General features: G+C 48.1%; 1 protein-coding gene across 10 annotated transcripts in view; it reads right to left on the bottom strand.

The window, feature by feature from the left end:
- The window catches only part of St8sia5 (ST8 alpha-N-acetyl-neuraminide alpha-2,8-sialyltransferase 5), an 81617-nt gene that overhangs the window by 44740 nt on the left and 11172 nt on the right, over positions 1-25705 (bottom strand). For 4 of the 10 annotated variants that reach the window (XM_052742607.1, XM_052742608.1, XM_052742610.1 and 1 more), the window contains exon 2: positions 10911-11018. The exons of 4 other annotated variants lie outside the window; for them this stretch is intronic. In XM_052742607.1, coding sequence (XP_052598567.1) covers positions 10911-11018 — 108 coding nt within the window. Of the gene's footprint in view, positions 1-10910; positions 11019-22255; positions 22346-25705 lie in introns of all 10 variants that reach the window. 2 more of the 10 variants (XM_052742609.1, XM_052742614.1) reach the window with 2 other exon arrangements.

Here is a 25705-nt window from a genome sequence, read left to right as displayed (position 1 = left end):
CAAATTGCCTTTTCTATGCTGTTTCCTGCAATGGGGTTAGGATCCTTTTGCTATTGAAAAATTGCTGATGTATGTTCTTTGCTTTTAAGTTACAGACATCCCTATAAATACCTCCGACTTCACGTGTGCGTGGGGAATCTGACCAAAGCGTCCCTCCGCCTTCTCAAAGTCCCCAGGCTTTGCAAGCCAGTGAGTCACCGGCTCTTCTTTCCATTCCGGAAACACTATCTCTGCTCAGCGCAAAGGAGAGGGACCTAGACCCGCAATTGGCATCTACAGGTATAAATAGCCTAAGAGCGTGTCAGAAGCCTAGCTCCTCTCCAACACAATTTGACTTCCAAAAGTCAGATCCAAAGCTGGCTCCAGGCTGCGTCCATCCTGTCTCTGTCCCTGTGCCCTCAGGGACCTTGTGGGATGGTCAGCTCTAACTGCCTGGTCATCAGGTGACAACCTCCGTTATAAGAAGACAAAGGCCGGAGGGTCCTGGTGGCTGGGTGTGGCTTTTCTGCTCTCACCCACAGGAGGGCTCCAGCTTTGCGTGCTGAGGCCCCTCTCAGCAGGTCGGCACTGGCCAGCTGAGAGGCCACACTGGGCCACTAATCTGCTCCACCCAGCCTTTCCTTATGAGCCCATCCGCAAAGGCTCCTTGTTTATTCTCCCCTCAGTCTGTCCAGGGCTGCATCCCCTTCCCAGGGTGTCGGGATAGTCACAAAACTCTAGGCCCGGGTAACCAATGGTTACCAGGTAACCAATGGTTAGGTGGGAGATGGGGGCCACAGCATTCTCTTTGTAATCATGTGCCACTCAACGGCAGACACTAATGGTATCTAAGAACCCAGAATCCCCAGGAGGTTCCCTGTGCCATACCAGAATGCAGTTGGTAGGGGCAGGGGTAGGAGGAAGGGAAGCTGCCACAGACTATCAGTCTGGACCCTTTTGTTTTGTCGTGCCTGAGGCATTCTGAGAGAACTGCGGTGTGATTCCACCCTACTAGAAAAACTGCTAGTCCATGTGGCACCTCTGTGCAAACAAAACTAGATAGTCCTCCAAGCCCATTAGTTAAGCCACATGCCAGCAACATGGCTCACTGGAGTGACGGTGGGCTGGGCTTCAGCCCCATCTGATTTCCATCCTGCCCAGCTGTGTGAGGCAGCCTGCTCCTAGACCCTTAGACTGTCTTGCTTCATTCTCTTAGCAGCTCAATGAGACATGCTTGAAATTCAGGCTGCAATCAGCGAGGCCGTTTTCCCAAGGTCGTCTGGCTAGTAAATTATACCAGAAAAAAAGAAAAAAAAAAAAAACCTCAGACTTCTGGGCACCCAAGGTCTTCATCAGTTCGGTGCATTCCTTTTCCCAACTCTGACAGCCATGGCTCCCCGGGGGCTTTGCCAGTAAGCAGCCCCCTTCTCTCCCAAAGGTGACAGCCCCTTCAGCAAGATCTGCGCTATTTCCAGCACAAGAGCAGCTGCTGTCTGGAGCCAGCACACACCCCATCAGCAAACGTGCAGAAAGCAGTCGGAAGGATGCAGCTTGACAAGTACCAGGGCTCTAAGTGTCTTCCCGGACAGGTGCAGAGGGACACGGGGCTCCCGACTACCAGCCACCAAAGGCCGAAGCTGCCAGGAGGGGTCATTGCAGAGGCCCTCCGTATCTGCTCAGCAATCTTGGACTTAACCTGCTCTCTATGGGATGTGATTTCCCTTTGCCGAGAATCACCAGAGCTAAAAAAAGGTCTCAAGGCTAAAAAGCAGCAGGCCTGGTGATGTGGCTCTGGTGGCAAGGACTTATAAATCCAACCACTGGGGAGACTGAAGCAGGAGGATCACAAGTTCAAGGCCAGCCTAGGAAACTTAGGAAGATTCTATCTCAAAATTTAAAAAAAAAATAAGAATATACAATAAAAGAAGACTGTGAATATAATTCAGCAGTTGAGGATTAGACTTACCTGTGCAAAGCCCTAAATTTAACTCCTAATACTGCAAAATAATAAATGGCAAGTTAAGAAGTTAATGAAATAAAAGTTTGCAATTCTAAATGCAGCTCTCGATAGTCCTGTGGTCAGTCTGCTCTACCACACTCTCCCCAAAGTCTGGGCTGTCATTTCTGCCATTGGCTGGGGTCTGGGTAGGTCAATACTCCCCAGGAGCAATAGCAAATTCAGAGACTTCACCCTCACTTGCCCAGCCGCAGGGCCTCAATCTGGTGGCCAGCACACTCCCTGCAAGGTGACCCTTTCTACAGGAGCCCAGGGAACCCGGAGAGCACCCTGGTAAGGTCCAGCTTAGCCCTGGATGCTCAGCATGCCCAACCAGCACTGGTTGGGGACTTACTGACCCTACTGGGCTTTGGCCACCACCCCTAGTGCTAAGCCCAGAGCAACACCCCAGTCACCTCCTCCTTCTTCATCTCCCTTCAAATCTCTGCCTTGGTAGTGGCCCCGGTCTCCACCTCAGCATAAGCTGTAATTTGTTCTGCCTGACTCACTGATGTCCAACTCTGGGTCAGGGCTGCTCTTCTCCTTTATGTCTTTCTAGTTACTTCTAGCACAGGTCTACCTGGTCACCTTCCTGCCATCCCTTCTTCGTGCCAACGTCCCCTGGGCACATCCCCACCTGCCCTAGATGATGACTTCCAATGATTCCTCATGGCCTGCCTGTGCCCCTCAGTGTTGGGAAGGGCTTTTCTCTTCCATTCCCTGAAGGTTGGTTGAGCTCCACGGTGTGCCAGGCTATCTCACCCCTACCAGTGAGCAGCTAACCAGGCAGAGTCCCCTGCCTCATGGAAATTCTCAACACAGTGGCAACTAAGGCTGAGTGAGTGCTACAAACACAAAACAGGTTTGAGCCTGGAGGGAATCTGAGAACAGTGGGCCAGTGAAGGCCTCTCCAGACAGGGATGCTGTGGGGTGTTCTGTATGCTGTAAAAATGTGTTGCTGTGATTGATTGATAAATAAAACACTGATTGGTCAGCAGCCAGGCAGGAAGTATAGGTGGGACAAACAGAGAGGAGAATGCTGGGAAGAGGAAGGCTGAGGCAGGGAGACGCTGCCAGCTGCCACGATAAGGAGCAGGATGGAAAGTACCGGTAAGCCACGAGCCACATGGCAACTTACGTATTAATAGAAATGGGTTAATTTAAGATAGAAGAGCTAGATAACAAAAAGCCTGAGCCATTAGGCCAAACAGTTTAAATAATATAAGTGTCTGTGTGTTTATTTTATAAGTGGGCTGCGGGAGTGCCGGGGCTTGGCAGAACCCAGAGAGAAACTCTCCAGCTACACAGGGAACATGGGGAGGGTGCAGCCCTAGCTAGGCACACGGTACAGCCAGCAGGAACAGCCAGCAAGAGCTGGGCCAGCTGCAGGCATAGCAGCAGCCGAGGGACTGGGACAGGGTGGTAGCATCAGAAAGGCTGGGTCATGGGGCCACCCTGCTGGACAGGAGCTTGAAAAGCATGCAAGCAGGGACCAACACAATCTGACTCAACCGTTCACGCTGGCTGCTGAGGGCGTTCTGAGAGGAGGAGAAGCTGCAGTGTAAGGAGACAGTGCATGGCACTGAGAGGCTGCAAGCGAGGGAGGGGAGACAAACCCAAGCAGCAGTGCAGAGATGAGCCCTGCAGAACGTGCTGGTGGCTGAGAGTCAGCACTTGAAAGAGTGAGATCTACAGTAACCTCTGGGCCTTCCTCTTCTCCCAAGAGTCGTGAGCCGTAAAATGACATGGGAGAACGAACGGGCTTGGGTGTGAATGGCAAGGTGAGTGGCCATGGAATGCCTGCTGGAGCCTTCCACCATCCAAGGGAGCTAACGGGTAAGAGTCAACCACAGACGGGACACCCGGAGCAGAGGAGAAAACCCGTACTCCAGAATCAAAGGACAAGGAGACTCCATGAGCAAGGGCAGGGATAGGGGACAGGCCTGCAGTTAGTCCTGTTCGCATGGCAGCTGCATGAGAAGAAAGGCGTGTGAGAAAAAAGAAAACCAGGACATAGAGCCCAGGGACCAAGATCCTTTCCAGGGCACACGGAGTAGCTCCACCCAGTGCTGAAGGGGTCAAGAAAGAAGGGAAGGTGCCACTGATCTGGCCACTCGGAGGTCACCAGTGACCTTGACAATAGCAGATAACACTTCATGGGCATGGGTTGAGGCAAGACTGGAGGTGGGTGGTGTTAGCAATGGTGATTATGAAGTCTTGATGAGAAGTGGAACTGGGGGATGTCGAAGACTGGGTCCCAGGGCAGGGGGGAAGAGGAAATGACATGCTTTCCAACACACTGGGGGGAGCTGAAGGGTGGATGGATGGACATTAGTGTTCTGTGAAGTGCAGAAAAGCAACCCCAAGATCCCAGTTGAGCACCCGGGAAAGGTTGACACTCAGTGTGAGGAAGCACTTCCAACAAGGAGGCCCTTGGTGAAGGATGGCCTCTAGCCAGTTTTGTGAGCCCCATCATTTACTATCCAATGGCAGTCTTGGTGTCCATCAAATTAGGAGAGTGTGCAGCTTCTAGGTGAAGCTATAACTTTTAACTTTTGCCCCCTGATTTGATTATCAAGTAGACATGGGCTTCCTGGCCCAACCCCAGCCTCCTTTTCTTTCAGTCTCCATTTCTTTCTGTCCTCCTGCCTTTGCCAAGTTCTGGCGTGAAGGGGCCCTCAGCAATGTGTGCGTGAGGCAGAGCAAGCTCTGGTGACCTTACCTGTGTGAGGCTTTTTAACCTTGGAGCCCTTGACCTGCTTCTGAGCAGGTGACTGACCGCCTTTCTGTCAACTGAACAGTTGAATTAATGCCCCTAGTTTACAGGAACAGAAATTGAGGCACAGAAAGTTCATGAAAGTGAACTCATGAGTGTAGAGGTCTCGTAAGTCTAGGAGACTCTACTGAGATTCGGTTATGGTCCCCAAATCTCAGAGGCTGAAAACCCATAAAGCAATGCCACTGAAGGAGTCACCTAGCACAGCCCCCACTTCTACCAACAGCCTCCTCTGCCTGAAGCCTGCTACCGTCAGGCTGTGGGAGGTCTACATCGGGTACGTGGGATGAAAGGGGGAAGACACCATATTTGCTTTGCTTGTGTGTTTCCCCAGCACCCAGCCAAGCACATCCTGCCAAACCCAGCTCTCCAAATTTTTCTCATTTGGATGGAGCCCAAGAGCTCTTTCTCTTTTTTGTGCCCCTTTGCTTTTCTAAATAAGTGAAAATTCACCATAGAGGTTCACACCAAGCCAGCCTGCACCTCAAGCTGCCTCACGGGTCAGGTGTATCTTACAGCAGGCAGAAATGAAGGGCAGTCGTGGGAGCCAGGCTATCAGGAGGACTGCTGATCCACGCACGGCCTCCTCACTGCTACGCCTGAAGTGCCACTGAGGAAGCAGGATTATTTTGAAATGCAGATACCCGCCCTCAGGTGCAGACGGAGACAAGCATTTTCCATAAAAATCAGGAAAATGCTAAACTCAGAGGTCAGGGAGTCATGAAAAAAAAAACCCTTCTGAATAATGGGGAGGAGAGAAGACAAAAGTAGCAAGGATGGGGAGGGAGTGAATGAGCCAAAAGAGTATTGTGGCAGAAGCCAACAACACAACTTCCCCAAGGAAACATGGAGGCAGGCGGTCGACTTAAATCCATACGTCCTTTGTATTTTGGCCCAGCAGTCAAGGGCAGAAATAGATGGTATGGATGGACGTAAGTGGCACTCCCTATCATGAGTGATCTGCTCACAATCCTGTTATACCTCCCACCAGAGCTGGGGCTCCAGTGTTAGCACTACCCAGGCTGGCTGCCACCCGGAGGTGACTCAGTCTCCTCACCTGTGACATGGGATAGTAATAGTGTCCAATGCAAAGGTTTAAGGGTGAGAACTGCTGGCAGTGATTCCCAGAATGTGCTCAGCAAATGCCTGGCATACAACCACACCCTGGTGATGGCAGGCTATAGGCAGGGTCCTCCAGGCCCAAGCCAAGTCTTACCCACTTCGGAAGTCCCTCTGACTCTCACACTAAGCTCCATTGCACTTACCATCTGCATCTCACAGTTTAGTGCCTAATTATGCATTGTCTCAGAACAATTGGGGAAGAAGTCACATAACAAAGTACAGAACTGAATTCAGTCAGGTTCCTTCCAGCCATGAAATATGACAGTTCCACTGCCATGCTCCACAGGACTTACTAGACACACACATGGCTGATCTCACCCTTGGCTCCTGACTCTCAGACCTTTGACTTCACCTCTCTTGTCTGCTATGCTGGAGACCCCTCTCCATTTTCCAGCCTAGAAGCTACTACGCCAGGGAGAGCAGTATCTAGCCACAGGCAGCTTGGTGGTAGCAGCTGGACCAGCCTGGCTTTAGGCCTCGGGTTGTTTTTCTTGGGTCACCTCTCATTTCCTCCTCTGGCCAAGGTTGGTGTGGAAGCCGGGAGGCACCAATGAGGTCAAGGCTGCACCTGGAGCTCAAGGGTCCAGAGGGTCCCAAGATGCATGCATACGTGCCAGCCCACATCTCCATGGTGAGAAGCTCTTTAGGATTTGGGGTGTCTGGGAAAGCTCAAAAGCATATACGTGCACTTTCCAAAAAGTCCATGTGTGCAATGGTAGAAACTGCCTCCAGGGCAGGCTTATCTTATAAAAGTCAGAATTAAATGGAAGTCAGGTGAGCTGGGCTATCAGAGAGACCAAAGGAGGAGATGGTAGAGGAGGAGTGGGGGAGGGGGGCGGGACTGGCAGGCAGACATGTAGAGCAGAGTATAGCCACATGACTAAGTGAAGTCCTTGTGCCATAGCTCTAGGCTAGGCTGTCAGCCATGGGTGATGGACAGCTCCTGGAGTGGGGGAGGGGGTTTTCTCCTGCCTTAGCTGCCACAGCACCATATGACTTGGGGGTATTTTCATCTGAGATGGCATGAGGAAGTGGATGCATTGTTGCCCACCCTGTAGACAAAGTGGGCAACCACCAAGGAGACAGCTACCTCCCCAGAGAAGCCGCTAAGCAGACAGACAGACAGATCGGACCAGAGGAGCCAAGGCATCCTGGCCAAAAAAGGCAAGGACTCTGCCTTACCTCCCAGAATTGCCTTATCTGCTGCCAGGCATAGGGATATTGGGGAGAGTTTCTCAGTCAGTTACCACAGGTATATATAGCCCACCTTCACTGACTCTTCTCTGCTTTTTACACACCCCTCCCCAACTTTCAGTCTCCCCTTTTCTATCCAGGATCCCAGAACCCTCAAATCACTCGTCCATCTGCTCTTCTCAAGAGAGAATCTTGGATAGTTCCAACCTTTTTAAAGACAGCATCAGGAGATGACAAGGGTGACTCCAGAAGCCAGATCTGGAAACAGAGAAACTGGAGTTTGCTTTCTTACCATTAGCCTCTATTTCCCACTCAGCTCAGCCTCTCATGCTATCCCCATGTATTGAGTATCTGCTACAGCAGGTGCCACTGTGTGCTGAGACAGTAAGAGGGCTCACAACCACTGCCTAGCTGAGGAGACAGAAATGTGAACTCATACTCTGAACACAGGAACTGTCCTCAAAGACTCTCCTAAACACTCACTTAACATTTGTTGGTTAACAATTACTCCATTCTTTTGCTCATTAAAGCTGTTCCACTAAGGATGCTTACTGGGAAAAACTTCATAGACTTGACTGGAATTCCATGAAGCTGTACACCAATGTATATTGTATAACACAGTTTCCAGCTCAGCCCGAGTTCTGGTATGTGTCTACCAGATCTGACCATAGCCTCGATGCGTATTATCAGCCAAGATTTTCTTGAAGGTTCTGTTTGGAGTTTTTCAGACTGGATCCTTCTCCTCGTGGTTCCTGCTTGAACAGAGACTAGAAATCATTTGCTGGTGTACTCCTCCTCATCCTCTGGTTATATTTGGTGTCTCCTGACTTCCTTTCCAACCCTGTTAATAATAAAATGCTAACAGGCTGCATCACACTTCCATATACCACATACAACTATAGGGAGTAAAATATGGCAAGCACTGAATTATTCAGTGGGTGAATAATACCACAAAGATATTCTATATCCCAGATACAAAGTTGTTAGCTGGGATGACGTATATGACGTCTGTCCTTGTTAAGTTCTCCCTGGGGACTGCTGCAGGAGCTGCCCAGCCCATCTTAAAGAAGGCACAAGCTGCTCTTTCATCCAGGTGAAAAATCTCCGATGTGTGGCCTTTTCCGATTATGTTAATCGTGCCTCCCACACATGAGAACCACACACGCTGCACAAAGTCTTTCACACATGGGCAGCAGTGAGGCAGCTGCTGTGCACAGGCCAGATGTCACAGCCAGCTCCTTCTGATTCCTGCCCTCCTGGTTAGCAGACACCGTCGCTCCACCCTCACAAAGAAGCGGCTGTGGGATTTAGTTCAAGTCATTTTGTGTCCACACTTGTCACCAGTTTTCCATCAGCAAAATCAACACCTGGCACACACACACACACACACACACACACACACACACACACACACACACAAATGTGTGGTAAGAAATTCAAAAGCAGGACCACTACTGTGTGAGCAGAGGCCTCTGGCTAAAGGAAACTCTGCTAGTAGCCATGTGTGGCTCACAGCTATTCTTTAAACCAGCTCTCTGGAGAGGCAGGCCTTACAAATGGCCTCAGCTTGGCATTGCGTCTTGTATTAAAAGAAAATTCAAGTGGTATGACTGGCTTATGCTTTCTAAATAAACTTTCTTTTTAGGAAAAGAAGAAAGTTGAGACTTGAAATTGGAATTATTCCAGAAAATTTTGGGGTATGTGGTCAAGGCACTGATTCTGTGACCAAGGGGATTCTTGGTCAAATGGCAGCACTCCAAAGGGACCTCGGGTGAGGGGGTAATGTTTGCTGGATAAAAAGCCTCTGAATTCCAAAAGGAAACAGACTCTAGCAGTGTCTCCACGCCTGAGGAGTCCCAGATGGTGGGGAAGGGAGGCTCTGATTATAAAGTGGAAGAGAGAAGAATAAAGAAAAAGGGAGATGAGAAAGAGAAGAAGAAAGAAATGTGGGCTGAGAAAGGAGACAGGAAACAAGAGAAAGGCAGGTGACTTCATATGAGGAGGGGGGAGAGGAGAAGGGAGGGGAGGGGAGCGGGAGGAGGAGAGGAACAGTACCGAGGACAGGGAAAGAGAAGATGCTGGCAGTTGGGAAGTGTAGGGACGGGTTCACAGCTTTGGAAAAGTAAAGACATGGTGACAGTGTCAGAAACCAAGTGGGCAGATGTTCTGAGGTAGGCAGGGAGGTCTGGGTAGGGTAGCATGCTACACACCATGGTCAGGCCTCAAGGGTCTGATGCCGGCCTCTTAGGACCACAGTTCTTCCTGTGTAAGCACAGAAGGAGGCATGCGCCCCCGGGATGCCATGGTATGGTAAGCGGTTAGTCTTTGGTTGTTAAGTATGGTATTTTGATGACTCCTTTGAGAATTTCATACATGGCGTATAATGTATTCGATCATATTCACTCTTTGTTTCTCCCAAGTCTTCTTCCTACCCACCGCCATCTCACTTCCCGCCCTTTTAAAATTTATCTCCCACTGGGTCTAAGGAGTGTTGCCATTATGCATGGGCATGAACCACCCACTGGAAAGTAGTAGACCGGTAGGGACCCCTCTCCTGAGGAAAACTGACACTCTCTCTCAGAGAAGTCATCGACTGCCAATAGCTGTTCTGCTAGAGGTGGGGCTCATGAGCCTTCTCCTCCCCATGTTGGGATGTTGACTGGCTTGACCATGTCCAGGTTTTTCTTGTGCAGGTCACCACAGCTGCTGTGAGCTCATGTGTACAGCAGTCCTGTAATGTCACAGAGACACCGTGTCACCCTGGTCTTCTCTGACCTCCGACCCTTACAATCCTTCCCCCCCACCCCCGTCTTCTTTAATGGTCGCTGAGGGGTGAGTGTGTGATAGCCCATCTGTGGCTAAGCACTCCGCAGACTCTTCTTCTCTGCACTCTGAAGAGATGTGAGTTTCTGCACTGACCACCATTCACTGCACAGAGAAGTTCTCCAAAGAGAGCTGAGAGCCGCCCTGCTCTATGGATATATACCTTGTTAGATTCAATGTTTAAGGTCAAGATTAACTCCAAAGAAAGCTCAGGCCTTTTTCTCAGGGAAGAAGATTTAACAGTTAGTTCATACTTAGAAACTGAAAAAAAAAATCAAAGTACCAAACAGCTTAATCATCCCCTGGAAACTGTTACTTGGCGGGTGCCTGCCATGCACAGCTCCAAACACAGAAAACATCCGGTCTCGTCCACACAATTCCTTGCAAAGAATGTGTTCACCTAAGAATATTCCACTTTTATGCATTCAGCAAACATTGTGGCATTCCTCCCATGCAGGCAGAAGGGCCCTCAGTTACTGACTTTTGCTTTAAATGTTGCAACAGATCAAGAGGAAATGAACAGGAGAAGATGAAATGAATGTCACAGCACTGTGCTGTCTTGAAAGAAGTGACTCTGTCCCAACCCTGGGAAACCTCTATATCCAGGCAGTGAACTTGAAGCATCAGGGAACCCCTGCTCAATACCCACTCCCTGATGCTGCCACGCCCTCCTCCACATACAAGCAGTTGCCAACTCAAGTCTGAAACCTCTGCTGTATAGACGCAGCTCTGGTTTCCACCTACGATTGGGGGCTGAAGCTCAGAGCTCCCATCCTACCCTACCCAGAAGACAAGACCAGTGTCTCCACAGTGTTGGGGGGAGGTCCTATCCATCATCCCTCATATCCATTCACCCCTCAAGTAAAGGGCACAGGAGGACCTCAAATACAAAGAGCTGTGTAAAAGAAGACCGAGGCGCTCCTCCCCTGAGTTAGCTCTAGGGACAGGCCATGGGGTAAGGACGGCAGAGTGTCCTCCAGGTGGGCTCCCCCTTCCCCCGCCAATCACCGGGGTCTGTACCTGGATCTGAAGTCACTGATGCTCTGCTCTGTTGAGCTGTCGCTGTCATTAAAGAGCCCAGTCCAATTGGCCTGCTGGTCGCCCCTCTGCCAACCAAACTGGAAGCCTCTGGCAAGAAAATGAGGCAATCGATATACACACTTACATGTTAGGTTAGGCCCGTCTAAGGGCTACATTCTGTCATTATAACCACGTGACACAATTCCTTGATTATACACCAGGAGGACAAGATGGTGATAATTCCAACCACGGGGATAATGGTGGCAAGCCGTGGCCCTCTGTGTCATCTTTACTCCCCTGCATCCTTCCCTCACTCCATCGTCTCCAGAGCAAAGCACACAGTTTACAGGCAGGGAAACTGAGGCTTACTGAGACTAAAGTCACAGGGCTCTTCTGCCTCCTTTCTGTGCCCTCCCTCAATTCCTGTTTCTAGAGACTTAACTGAAAAGAATTCCATCCTCAGTACTGTGCCAGACATAACTTCAAAGACTTTAATCCACCATACAAGGATCCCACTTCTGGTTTAAGAGGATGGACTTTACACATTTGTATCCACTCCCTCCCAAACCTGAGGATGGCGGCAGCAAAGCAATGAGCTAGAACATGAACATGGAGAGGAGGAAAGAGAAGGGACCAGAAACCATACTGGAAGACAGCAAGCAGATGAGCAACTGACTCGGGCCAGAGAGAACAGCATCCTGATAGGCTTCAAGAAGTGGATCCATTCTCAGGACATAACTCCAGAAGGATCAGGAATGCAGAGGGCCAGGGCATACAGGTGGGCATGCAAGATGGTACCCAAAGCTGGAAGACTGGGTTAAGTTCATAGAAGGAGCAGTTAAGTACCCTCCCCTACATGTGTGTACACACAAACTCTCACATACCAGGTCCCCTTCCCACATACCCCACAGACAGCAGTAGACCTGCTCCTCAGGAAGCTGGCTCATGGAGGGGTACTGTAACCAAAGCTGCCAGTGCCCAAGAGCCTGCCCTGGTGCTCTAGAACCCTCGTGGAGCACTGCCCAATCCGAACCTCTGGTGTGGTAAGGAGTGTGGGTCTCATGAGGGGAAACTGATCAGCTTCAAACATGGCTAGGAAGAAAAGGGGGCGCCCTCTTAAGTACCTTGGGGCAAGCTTCCTCCAGCTAGTACTGGGAACCCCTGGGGCTGGAGAACCCTCTGTTGTGGGACTGTCCTGTGCGGCAGAGGGTGTTGAATGATGTCCCCAAGTCTGTCAGCGGCATTTGGCCACCAACTCTCCTGTTATGATTATCAAAGCATCTCCAGATGTCAAATGGCTCCTGGGAGTAGAAATCACCCATACTGGAATGACTGCTATACAATCATGCATAGAATTTCCAAAACCCTCTAGTAACTGCCTGGCCCTTACATATGAGGAAACTAGTGACCACTTCTGGTGAAGAAAGTTTGAACTTCAAAGTCAGAACAGAACTAAGAAGGAAGGAAAAAGGGAACTCCAGGCAGGGGGAAGAAGAGAGAGAGATGGAAAAAAAACTGGGGAAACTAGTTAATAAAAGCATTCATAAGTAGCCTCTTAGCTAAGGAATGAGGACAGCAGACAGTTTTTGGAGCTGTTCCATTCACACCCCTCCAATTGGCTGATGCCCTCAGTCAATTCTCTGCACTTCTTCTGGTCTCTGTCCCCATATTTCAAATGAATAAACAGTCTAGGCTGTCTCTGGAGTCCTTGAGTGAAAGTGTCATGGAGACAAGCCATCTGCTCTTGTTACCAGTCATCTGGCTGAGGTCATGTTTGCTCTTCTCTGAATCACCAGAGACAAAGAATAGCATTTCAGAATTGGGAGGCCTGGGCCATTGAGCCCCAAAGGCTTAGGAGCCTGGGATGACAGATTCAGATGCTTGTAGCTCTTAAGCCCTGAGACTAGAGGCTTGTGGTTCCAGGTTGTAGCAGACAGCGGCTTACAGTTCTCGGTGTTCCAGTTGCTTGCTGATCTGGACTGTGACAAGCAACATCTAAGCACATGGCAAGTAGCATCTGTTGGGTTAGCAGCACCTGCAGTAAAAACACTCAGCACTCACCTAAGCCACAGTCCCCAAGGGTGCTGGAACCCTTGGCCCTCAACGGCACCTGTTAAGCTCTCAAGCCTTGTGTGTCAAGACCCTTGAGCCTTGGAAGTTCTCTGGAATCTTCCAGTAACTGGAACCCAGAGTTTGCTATAAAGCCTTCATAGCCATCTGCTTGCTTCTCCATCTTCTCTGTCTCTGAACCTTCCCCATCACTTGATACCTCGGCTCCCTGCAGGAACTGCTCCAGCTCACGCTTAAACTCTTCAGCTGCCTTCTTGCTTCAATCGCTACTGCCAAAGCTGCTGCTACAACTGCCATTGTTGCCATAGCCACGGCCACTGCCACCTGCTCCTCATGTTATCAATTCAGCCTGTGTACCCAGGACATAGACCACAAGCAAGCGAGAAAAGACCACTTAGGAGACGTCTTTTATTGGAACTAATGGTGCAACACAAGGAGGCAGAACAGAGAAGACTCCCACGCTGACTCAAAGTACAGGGCACAGCCCAGTCATGTTGCCACACTCAGAAGGGGCGAGGCATGCAAACATGGGATTGTATTTTGCACCAATAACAGCACACTTTCCAGTTTCCCCCAGACCAATCACAATCCTTCCTAAGAACTAGTCACAAGTCATGTATAAGTAGAGCTGGTATCTGCCAACCCCAGGCTTTGCGCTGAGTCACTGGGGGTAGGTATACTCTTCCTCATTCTACCTGTTGAAGGTAGGGCAGAACTCCCCAGCTGCTAGCTTGGTCATCTAGAGATCACTGAGGCCTGGAATGACCAGCAGGAAGTTTTGCCGGTACTGGCGTAGTCTGGAGTAGTTATAACTGGAACAAGTCTTCCTAAACAGCTGCAGCTGCCAGGCATGGTTGAAAGTGTTGCTTGTAGCAGGAGAGGAGTTTCTTCAAGGTGTCCATAAAGTAGTCAAAGCCACCAGGCTGCCATATGACAACCCAGTCGGTCACCTGGAGAAGAGCTTCTGAGCAGACTGCTCCCTGCTCAAGGTAACAGAGCATAAGGGAAGAGTCCATCAACTGTCAATCAAGGGGGATGAATGACTGGCTTCCCACAATTTTGCTCATTCACAAGGGGGAAAAAATAAAGCACACTCACAATAAAGACCTAGGAAATAAATACTATTTTCAATATAACAGTGCTGAACACCCAGCTATAAACCCTTAGGAAAAGCTGGGTCGCTTTGATCTGCTTACTCCAGTGCCTACCATCTCCCTCCTTGGGAATCCAGCTCACCTGCCACAAGCATGCTGACCCACCTTCTAGCCAATTCTGGTCTGAGTCCTCTTGGGACCCTACTAATGGATAGCTGCATACATGAAGTACTCTATTTATGCTTTGCTGAATGGCTGTTGCTGCGTTCACCCTGTCCAGTCTCCACAACCTGGAAGACAGGCAAATACAGTTCCTGAGGCCGAAGAATGCCCATCTAGCTGCCAGGCTATTTAGAAAAGAGCAGTAGTCCACTGTGGTACAACTCTACAGCTGTCCATCGATGTGTTTACTGAAGTGAGTATGCTTTGTTCTTTAAGAAATCAGTGAGGTATCTGTCAGCTTCTGGGTGTGGTTTGCTCAGGAGAGGGGCATTTGTTGAGCACTTAGGAGGAACAGGTAGTACACATGCAGAAAGTCTCATTATCTTCAGTTACAGATGAAAAACATGAATCTCAAAGAGATTTAGTCACATGTCCAAGAGCCTGAGGCTAAAAAGTGAGCAAGACCACTGCCCAGGGCCAACTTCAAACACTCTTATTTCTAAAAGCCCTTACCAAACTATCCATAGGCCAAGAAGACATTTCTACCTGAGATTTTGCCAACTAGCTGGTTGTGCTGGTTAATTTGTCAGCTTGACAGAAGCTAGGGTCACTTGGAAGAGGGAAGCACAGGTGAGGAAATACTTCATTAGAGTGCCCTGGCAGAGAATCCGTGGGGATTTTCTTGAGTAGTGGATTTGATGGGGGAGGTCCCAGACCACTGTGGGTGGTGCTATTTCTAGGCAGGTGGTCTTGGGTTATATCAGAAAGCAGGCTGCACAAGCCATGGACAGCAAGAGTCTTAGTTAGGGTCTCTATTGCTGGGATGAAATACCATGACCAGCAAATTGGGGGTGGGGGTGGGGAAGGGTTTATTTGGCTTATAGTTCCACATTGTTATCCATTACAGAAGGAAGTCAGGACAGGAACTCAAACAAGTCAGGAGCCTGGAGGCAGGAGCTGATGCAGAGGCCATGGAGGAGTGTGGCTTACTGGCTTGTTCCTCATGGCTTGCTCAACCAGCTTTCTAATAGAACCCAGGACCACCAACCCACAGATGGCACCACCCCCACCAACCACTAATTAAGAAAATGCCCTACAGCTGGATCTTATGGAGGCATTTTCTCAATTGAGGTCCCTCCTTTCAGATGGCTCTAGCTTGTATCAAGTTGACATAAAACTAGCCTGGACAATTGATCCCTTGTCAACTTGACCTACAAACATATCACTGTTAAAGTCATAACTTTTCATTTCTTGTTCATCCCTAAGATCACACATTAAAATCAACATCACAATATAAAACGTTTTACAAACTTAAAAAGTTCCACAGTCTCTACAAATTCAAACACTTTAAAATTCAGTCTATTTAAAAATGCAAAGTCTTTTTTAAAACCTAAAATCTATTTAAAAATTCAGTCCCTCAACTGTGGGCTCCTGTAAAATAAAAAAAAAAAAAAAATAAGTTAAAGACTTTCTTGCTTCAAGATGGAAGAACCAGAGCACAGTCACAATCTGAACAAAGTAAAACCAAACTCCAAAAGTGTAAGTAACTAAATGTCCAATTATCTGGGAGTCACTCATGATCCTCTGTGCTCCTCCAAGGGCCTCGGGTCACTTCTCCAGCTCTGCCCTCTACAGCACACACAGCTTGTTTCTGGGCTCTGGCTGGCTCCACTCAGGTCATTTCTCCAGCTCTGCCCTCTGCAGCACACACAGCTTGTTTTCTGGGCTCTGGCTGGCTCCACTCCAAAACAGCTGCTGTTCTTGGTGGTCATTCCATGGTAGTGACATCTCCAAAATGCTGGGGTCTTTGCTGCAACTGGGCTGCACTGTTACCAACAGCTTCTCTTGGGTTCTTTCCTGGTGCCAAGCCTCAACTACCCCTCCAATCATTGGCCTTCAATCTCCACTGAAGTTGCATGTGCACCAAAGTGCAAACCTCAGCTGCTTTTCATGATCCCTTCATGACTTCAAAACCAGCAACACCTGGTGACTCTTACGCCACAAAGTTCTGCTGCCAGCACAAAGGTACACCTCTGAAACACAGCTTCGGTGTGATGACTCTCAGGAAATACTTCCCAGGGGATTTCACCTCAGTGATGCTGATCTCTTCCTAATCACCTCTAATTTCTTAGCCCCAGCTGACCAACATCAATTATCCCAAAGGTAACCCAAAGGTTTTACTTTGGTGTTTCTGGTCTCTTGTTTATCACAGTGATTCTTCAACTCCAGCCAACCAGACACCATACAGTCTTCACATAAAAGGCCTGGTAGAGTCTTTGCTTCCCTCTGAAACTTCACAAGCCCAGGCCTCCATCATCTGCACTGCTCTCAACATCCTTATCTTCCAAGCTCCCATGAAACCTCTCACCAAGCTTTAAACAATGACTTTTCCAGTCCAAAGTTCCAAAGTTCTTCCACAATCCTCCCCAAAACAACATGGTCAGGTGTGTCACAGCAATACCCGTCGATCCTGGTACCAATTTCTGTCTTAGTTAGGGTTTCTATTGCTATGATGAAACACCTTGGCCAAAAGCAAGTTGGGGAGGAAAGGGTTTATTTGGCTTACACTTCAGCATTGTAGTCCATCACTGAAGGAAGTCAGGACAGGAACTCAAACAAGGAGGAACCTGGAGGCAGGACCTGATACAGAATCCATGGAGGGGTGCTGCTTACTGGCTTGCTTCCCCTGGCTATGTTCGACTTTCTTTCTTGTAGAACCCAGGACTGCCAGCCCAGGGATAGCACCACCCACCATGGGCTGGGTCCTCCCGATCAATCACTAATTAAGAAAATGCCTTACATTTGATCTTATGGAGGCATTTTCTCAATTGAGTTTCCCTCCTTTCAGATGACTCTAGCTTGTGTCAAGTTGACATAAAACTAGCCAGGACAGCAGGTTAGCAAGCAATGTTCCTCCGTGGCCTCTGCTTTGGTCCCTGCCTCTGGGTTTCTACTTGAGTTCTTATCCTGACATCTCTCAATGATGGAGTGTGATGTGGAAGTGTAACCCAATAAACCCTTCCTCCCCCTGTTTCTTTTGGTCATGGTCTTTATTACAGCAGTAAAAAGCTAACTAGGACACTGTTTTACAAGTCTATTTAAATAGTCTGGCAAGAAAAGCTTTCCCACAGACTGCTCAAAAGGTCAGCTAACCACACTGTCACCTTCCCACCCACAAAAGACAGTCTCTCCCAGTTGCACAAAGACATACAGTCACTAAGTGCAAGGTCCAAGCAGCAGAGGAGGTGCTTGCTATGTTAAATTAAAGGGACAAAAGCAGGCTACCAAAGAGGGTGTGTATCTCAGTTAGGGTTTCTATTGCTATGAAGAGAAACCATGACTATGGCAACTCTTATAAAGGAACCCACTTAATTGGGGCTGGCTTACAATGTCCATTATCATCATGACGGGTGGCATTCAAGCAGATAAGGTGATGGAGAAGAGGCTGAGAGTTCTACGTCTTGATCCTCAGGCAACAGGAAGTGAACTGTGTGCCACATTGAACATTGCTTGAGCATAGGAGACCTCAAAGCCTGCCCCCACGATGACACACTTCCTCCAACAAGGCCATGTCTACTCCAACAAAGCCACACCTCCTAATAAAGCCTCTCCCTGTGGGGACCATTTTCTTTCAAACTACCACAGTGTGGCATGTCCCACTTTTACAAGGTTTTCGACTACAAAGCTCATTATCTTTGTATGTGGCACTAAAATTTATTCTTTTTGGCTAACAATATTTTCTGATTTATCTAAAAATTGAATATATTATTTCCAAAGCCAATTGTTACATAATTTAAATTTCATTCCTGAGCTAGGTATAGGAACTGTCTTTATTATTCAATTCAACCGTCACGAGAAAGGTGGGAAAGGTTTACTTAACCAGATAACACAGGTAAGAGAGGTTTCCTTCACTCCTCCTGTAAGTACCAAACACTTTTGAAGCCTCCACTGTGTTCCAGAAAGGCTAGCCACTGAGGTGACTAACGGAGAGCATGTTCTTGTGCTTGGAACACTTATTTCAAAGGTGAGGTGGCAAAACTAATCCATATGAAAATCTCAAAAGCAGAAAAATAATACACACAAAGACTCGGCTACCACATACAGAAATTCAAGCACTGGTAGGTTTATGGTGCCCCCTACCTGCCCACAGCTTCTTCTAGATACATGCCTGACAAAATAGTTTGGGTCATGATTTCCCAGTTATGAAATAAGAGACAGATCCACGGAGGCTCAGCTTTCTGCTGTTGTGGTAGTTGCTGATGGCAAACGCCAGGTTCAGCAAGGACCCCAGTGCAGGACCTTCAGATAGGGAATTGAATCCTCTGCTCTCAAAATGATCCCATAGATCATCTGAGGGTGGGGGGAGCTGCCTAGGTTTAGGGTAGCTGCCAAAGAAACTTTGGGGGAAAGGGAAAAAAAATCACTTCTCAGAGAATTCATAACAGGAAGAATTTCCCACTAGCGTTTAATTGCCTCCACTGATAATATCCTTCAAAAACTGTTTGGTGTTATCTTATTTAAAATTTACTAGTGGGTCTGAAAAAAAACTTGCATGCTGCCCCTTTTCTGTTTCATATACAGCATGGGGTGAACTTTCTCCTCTGCCACACTCCCACTGCCATTCTGTCCTGCCCAGTAAGCCTCTTAGAAAGGACAGCAAGTATTGAGAGGAGAAGTGGACGCAAACCCCCATCCCTAACCCAGAAGCTGTCTCCAGTTGATAACCACTTGCAAATGGAAAGAATTGGTTTTCTCCAACAAAGTCTCACTGGGTATACAAATCACTCTGAAGAGCAAGAGCCACACTCAGCAGTAGACCGTCAACACAAAATAAACTCAATGGCATCTTTGCAGGGTCCTTGCCTCATAGCATTTTGTCAGGGTATTATTTTATTTTTTTAATTTTTATTTTATACCTTACAGTTCCTTTGCATATATGTTATGGTTTGCAGTTTTGTGGCTTAATGGGATTCCTGTGTGTGCCAGTGTGTCTCTGCATCTATGTGTTTCTCCTGTGTGTGCCAATGTGTGTCTGCATCTATGTGTTTCTCCTGCGTGTGCCAGTGTGTCTCTGCATCTATGTGTTTCTCCTGCGTGTGCCAGTGTGTCTCTGCATCTATGTGTTTCTTTTTCTTTGGCTTTTTCTTCTGTTTGTTTTTTCCTGCTCTGATTTGTTTCTTTTTTTATTTTTTTTTTTTTTAATTTTTTTTTTTTTTTTTGGTTTTTCGAGACAGGGTTTCTCTGTGTAGCTTTGCGCCTCTCCTGGAACTCACTTGGTAGCCCAGGCTGGCCTCGAACTCACAGAGATCCGCCTGGCTCTGCCTCCCAAGTGCTGGGATTAAAGGCGTGCGCCACCACCGCCCGGCCCTGTTTCTTTTTTTTTTTTAAATCTCATTTTATTTTTATTGTATTATTATTATTGAGGTACCACGTTGTTCTCTAAGGAAAGACAGAGTGTGGATCTGGATGGAAGGGAAACATATCAGAATATAGTGGATGAAAAAAATCTATTTTCAGTAAAGGAAAAATAGAAAGAGAGTGAGAGAGAGTGCTGAACCTGGGCTTCAGAAGTTTCCAGAAAGCAAAAGGCAGATCAGCTGAGAACACTGTGGTTCAGGAAGTCCCCCAAAGGTCTCATTCCACATAAGACCTTCAAGGTCTTCACATGACCTTGTGGGTAGAGGGAAGGAACCTCAATAGTGATAAATTTCCTGGCTGGTTGTGGTGCCTCGAACCTGGAATCTCAGCACTTGGGAGACTGAAGCAGGAAGATGTTGAGTTTGAAATCTTGTCTCAAAATTACTTAATTAATTAACTAATTCCCACCAGTGGCAAATAAGGTTCAATAATACCTTTAATTAAATAATTCTAAATGATCCACTTCTTTCCCAATCAGCCAAGCTTGTGAAATGAAAGATATAACAGTCTCAGTTATTAATCATCAAATATTTAGCATTGTGCATCACAGGTGATCGAGAGCACATGTTTTACCCATTCATTCTATTTTTGCTACATTATATCACATATCTTCTATCATATCATTCTATACTCATCACAAAGCCATGAGTCTGGGTGCCAAGGTTCTGTAGGAGTCCTGACCCAAGTTCTGAATTCCAGCCAGAGCAGTTGTTCTCAACCTGTGGGTCCTGACCCCTTTGGGGAATCGAATGATCCTTTCACAAGGGCTGCCTAAGACCATCAGAAAACACAGATATTTACATTATGATTCATAAAAGCAGCAAAATTATAGTCATGAAGTAGCAACAAAACTAATTTTGTGGTTGGGGGTCACCACAACATGAAAAACTCTATTAAAAGTTCCCAGCATTAGGAAGGTTGAGAACCACTGAGTTAGAGGGAGCTGGATACCAAGACAATAAATAACCTGATGACCAAAGAATGTGCCAGAAGGTGAAAGGCATGGTGGGAAACAATAACCAGTAGGGACACAGGGCTTGGTGTGTGTGTGTGTGTGGAGGGGGTGCTCTGTGAGCAGGGACTTCTGGGAAAGAACGCCCTGCAAGGATGGGCAGCAAAGACCTGAGGCATATGGCCTGGGAAGCCAAGGGCAGGGTGGCAGCTGGTGAAGCCTCAGTTCATGGAAGTGATGCCACCTGTCTCTGCTCCCTTGAAGCTTTCTCCAGGGAGGTGGCCCAATTTCAGAAAAGTCCTGGCGTTTCTGGGGAATTAAATAGTGTAATCAGAAGGCTCCTCTCCATGGCTCTCCTGCCCCTCACTGCTGACTGATGCATGATTTTCTCTCAACACTCCAGAATAACTTTACTAGAAAAACATGGGGTAGAGGTGGGGAGTGGGGGGTACCGTTCATTCTCTCATGGTTTGTCCACCAGGCATGATCGATCGGGTTGGCCCCCAACTCTCCCTACTTCTAAAAAGGGAAGGAGGAGATTGGCTAGCTGGTGGCAGAGGAGAGCAGATGAGGGCTCTGAGTGGACAAAGAGTGTGGTTCCTTGAGTCCCTCCTGGGGAGCAGCTGGGCCAGGAACAGTCTAAAGCCCTGGTGCTCTGCAGAGCCTTTTGAAGGGTACAAGACCCACAGTGCAGAAGACAGGAAAAAAGGAGGAATTCCTGGGTGTCATCCAGCCTAAGATGGGTTCGGGGGAGGAACACAGAGCAAGCTCCATGCTGGGCTCTCGGACCAGTGCCACAGCAGCCATTGATTGGATTGCATTGGATTAAGGCCGCCTCCAGGCCAAGCACTGTTATTCTCAACGTTTGGCTGGAATTCAGAAATTCTGTTGCACACCCCATCCTCTCCCTGCCCAGCTCCCACAGGACACCTCTAGGTGACACACACACAGTGAACACTTGGGTCATCCAATAATGCCACATCCTTCCCAACCAATCTTTGTTAACTACCTGCCCAACACTGATTTCAAGGAGGGACTGCTTACAGGAAGTAACAGTTAGGGTCGGGGAGAAGGATAAAGAGTATATGCCAGTCTTGGGTACATTCACAACAGCATAAAACGCCCCATGAGGCTTCATCTCTTGAAGATGCCAAGCTGAAGACCAAGCCCTTACCTAGGGAACCTCTGGGGATCATTCCAGATCCAAATCATAGCACTTCCAAATCCAGTCTCTGGAACCTGGCTGTTCTCCAAAACCACATTCTCCATCGTCCCCCCCAGTGCGAAGCTGAGTTGGTGTTTAATGAACAATCGTTAAGAAAAGGAGTTTCTGATTTCTTTTGAGTGCATCCAATCACTTGATTCCTAATGGGAGTCCCTGTGCTGGGTCCTGAGAAATGAGAGGAAGAAAGTACCTCTTACCCAGGACCTTACAGGCTGTGTGACTTCACAAAGGTTCCTCTGTGCCATAGGTCGGGTCCTCAATGTCCTACAAAGACCCACCCGTTGGAGGTCACCAGCCTGAGGTGCTATTGAAAGACTGTAGAATCTTTAGGGGTGGGTCTTAGATACTGTTCTGTTCCTGAGAAGAGACACCATGAGCACAGCAACTCTTACAAAGGAAAGCATGCAACTAGGGGCTTGCTTACAGTTTCAGAAAGTTAGTCCATGTCGTCATGGCAGGAAGCATGGTGGCATGCAGGCATGAGGCTGAGATCTACATACTGATCCACTGGTGGCTGGCAGAGAGAGAGAGACAGAGACAGAGACAGAGAGAGACTGGGCTTGGACTGAGTTTTTGAAACCTCAAAGGCCATCCTCAATGACACATCGTCCAACAAGGCCACTTCTCCTAATCTTTCCTTAACATTTTACCAACTGGGGATTAAGCATGTAAATAGTTGAGCCTATGGGGGCCATTCTCATTCAAAGCTCCACAGGTGGGGTCTAGAGGAAGGAAGTTGGGTAATTGGGCGTGTGCCTTGAAGGGCAGACTGAATTCCAACCACTTCTCTCTCTAGTGCTCCCTGGCCATCATGAGGTGAGCATCCTCTCTGCTACAAGCGTCCACCAAGACTTACTATCTCACCATAGGCCAGAGCAACAACATACTCAACCATGCACTGAGCTCCCAAATCTGCAAGTCCAAACTTTCCCTTCCCCAATCAGCATCTCAGGACCGCTGTGCCCATGGCAGCTGAACAGGACATTTACCATCTGTGCATGAGGGTGAAAGAGAGAGGGCTGTATCTGTTGAACAGGGCTGAAGCATGGAGTAAATAGTGTATCCTCACTTTGGAGTTAGACCTGGCGTATGACTCTTCATCAATATTTACAGTAATAAATATTACCTGATGAGCACTTCTCCTAGTGTGTGGGTGGGTGGGTGGGGTCGGTAGGATAATCATTAGGGTTAAAAGCTACGTGGGGAAATTTTTAGGTGAGAGGTAGATGAACCTGAATAAAGAGGAGAAGCTAAAAACCTTTACAAGGCTAACTTTCCCCCAAAAGAACATGGTTCAAAGAGGCCTGGAGAGAGATAAGCAAGAAACAAGAAATGGAACACAGGAGTACATGGGGGTATCACCACGCCCCTGAAGGACATTGGAGAAGGAACAGAAACTCCAATTCCCCTTCGTTCAGGCCACATAGCAGGGCACAGGACCATACCAGAGGAGGCCCTCCACTCAGGCTCATGCAAGAAGAGGCCTGATACAGAGAGCAGGCTCTCAACATACTTTGTTCACTGGCTCCTCTCTAGCCTCACTCTCAGCCCTATGGCAGATGCTCACAACCAGCTGGCCTGACCAACCAAGCTGTAAAGCCAACATCATAGCTCCTGCCCCAGGCCACAGTCTGCTCACTATCCTTTCTCCTTTCTAGGACATCCCACCCCACAAGAGCCACACTCTAGATAGATAGATCCACCTGCCATGGCCCCAACCTTTTGGGCTGCGTCTGTTTCTTTGGGAGATGGAACAGCAAGCTTTGTCGCTGGGACAGAATGGGGGTGGAGGGGGGGCTAGCCCCATGATAAGAGCCTCAAAATACACACAAAGGCTGGGCACAGAGGCAGGCTGTCCTTTTCCTTGACCCAATTTCCTAACCTCAAGTCTCAGGTGTGCACCAGCCACATGGTGCAGCCTAGATTTGTACCCTGCGGGCACCAGAAAAGAGGAGGCTGGGCCATATATACGAGTCCTCTACACTTGGCACAATCAGAAGAGATCTTGGGTCTATTCACCATACAGACACAGAAAGCCACAGCCCAGTACTGGTCATAGTGCTGAGTACAGCCAGCATGCATGCGTGCGAGGAATTCAGGGGACAAAGGAACACTGTGGGCTAAGAATGGAAGGAGTGGGAGGACTTAGATGGTCAGGCAGCCAGCTAGGAACAGGAGCCTTGGGCACAGAATGAGTTAGGGCAGAAAGACTCTTGACTGAGAACAAAGACACTAGGCTTCAGGCTGACTTCCAGCACAAACTGACCATCAGGAGGGAGAATTCCATATGGGTGTATGGGGTGGGCAACAAAGTCATTCAAGGAGTTCGGTTCCCAACAAAACAGTACATACGCAGGATGGCAGTGCTGTGATGTGCCTTCCCACCCACAGGAATGAAGACCCCTTCCTCATCTACAGGACATACCATGAGCTGACAGCCATCAGCTCTCAGCACCCCTACCCCACCTTGGAAATGTCTTAGATAAGTCTCCTTCCCCAAGACTGTGCCATGTTTCAGGGACAGCCCTGAGCCAATAACTGATCCACAGAGCCAAAAGACTTAAGCTCTTACTCCAACTCTGGGCAAATGTGAGGCCCGCCCTGTGTTCGGCTGAGGCTGCCTGCCTCCCCCTCTTTCTCCTCTTCTTTGGTCTTGGCCCCCAAAGCTCTCCTCAGTAGACATCCTGCAAGCTGACGTCTGGCTCAGAGGCTGCTCTTCAGAGAGCCCAGCGCTCTCTGCAGCACCCTTCTACACAGACACTACGACAACAATGAAAACACCCCGAAGTGTCTTCTTAAACACATGAAGATGACAAGGAAAGAAGTGAGGGATGAGTCTGAAGCCAGAGCTACCCAGGGGACATCAGCCAATCCCAGGAAACTGTGGGACCCACACAAGAGTACCAAAATGTCCTACCTAAGGTGAAAGGTCAAGCTAGAACCTTCTGCCTAAAGCCAAGAACACTACTCAGAAGACAAGAACGAGATTGGGAGAAGAAGGATATGGGAAACACATACAACAAGATGGCAGAAATTAATCCTTAGTTGTCGGTTATCACAGCAAATACACATGTGTCAAGTTATCGAAGTAAAAACCAAAGATTGTGAAAATGGATACACAAACTGTGACTGCACCCTGGTGACAACAGGCATAAAATAAGAGACGCAAATGCTGAAGCGGGGTGGTCAGCACCATGACTATCACCTTCTCTCCACACATTTTGAGCCAATACAACTTTTAAAAGAAACTCAACGAGTTGTATAGACTTTGGGTCTGGCTCATTTGCGTGTGTGGTATTTTTATTTATTTGCAAGGGCTTTCTGGATTTTGATTTTTGGTTTGGGTTTTGATTTTTTTTTTTTTGAGACAGTGTTTCTCACAGCCTTGGCGGTCCTGGAACTCACTCGGTAGGCTAGGCTAGCCTTGAACTCAAAGATTCTCCTGCCTCTGCCTCCTGAGTGTTGGGATTAAAGGCATGAACCACCATCTGGCTTTTTTTTTTTTTTGAATTTGTGAAGTTTTTATAATAAAATTTATTTAAAGTTTTTTTTTAAGAAGGTAAAAGAAGCCAGACATAGTGGCGCACACCTTTAATCTCAGCACTCAGAAGGCAGAGGCAGGTGAATCTCTGTGAGTTCAAGGACAGCTTAGGCTATGTAGGGAGACCCTGTCTCAAAAAACAAAAAACAACAACAAAAAGAGGAGGAGGAGGAGGAGGAAGAGGAGGAGGAGGAGAAAGGAAAGGGGAACAGGAAGAGAAGGGTAGAAAAAATAGAAGGAGGAGGAGGGAAAAAGAAAAAATGGGAAATTCCAAACATTTCCAAATTTAAAATCTCATTGTGCCTCAGTTTCCCCATCTAAAAAATGAGCATA

The sequence above is a fragment of the Peromyscus californicus genome, unplaced genomic scaffold, assembly GCF_007827085.1.
Source record: "Peromyscus californicus insignis strain IS unplaced genomic scaffold, ASM782708v3 Scaffold_17__1_contigs__length_78620276, whole genome shotgun sequence".
NCBI lineage: Eukaryota > Metazoa > Chordata > Mammalia > Rodentia > Cricetidae > Peromyscus > Peromyscus californicus.
The sequence above is the reverse complement of the archived record's forward strand: the minus strand, read 5'-3'. Positions and strand labels throughout refer to the sequence as shown.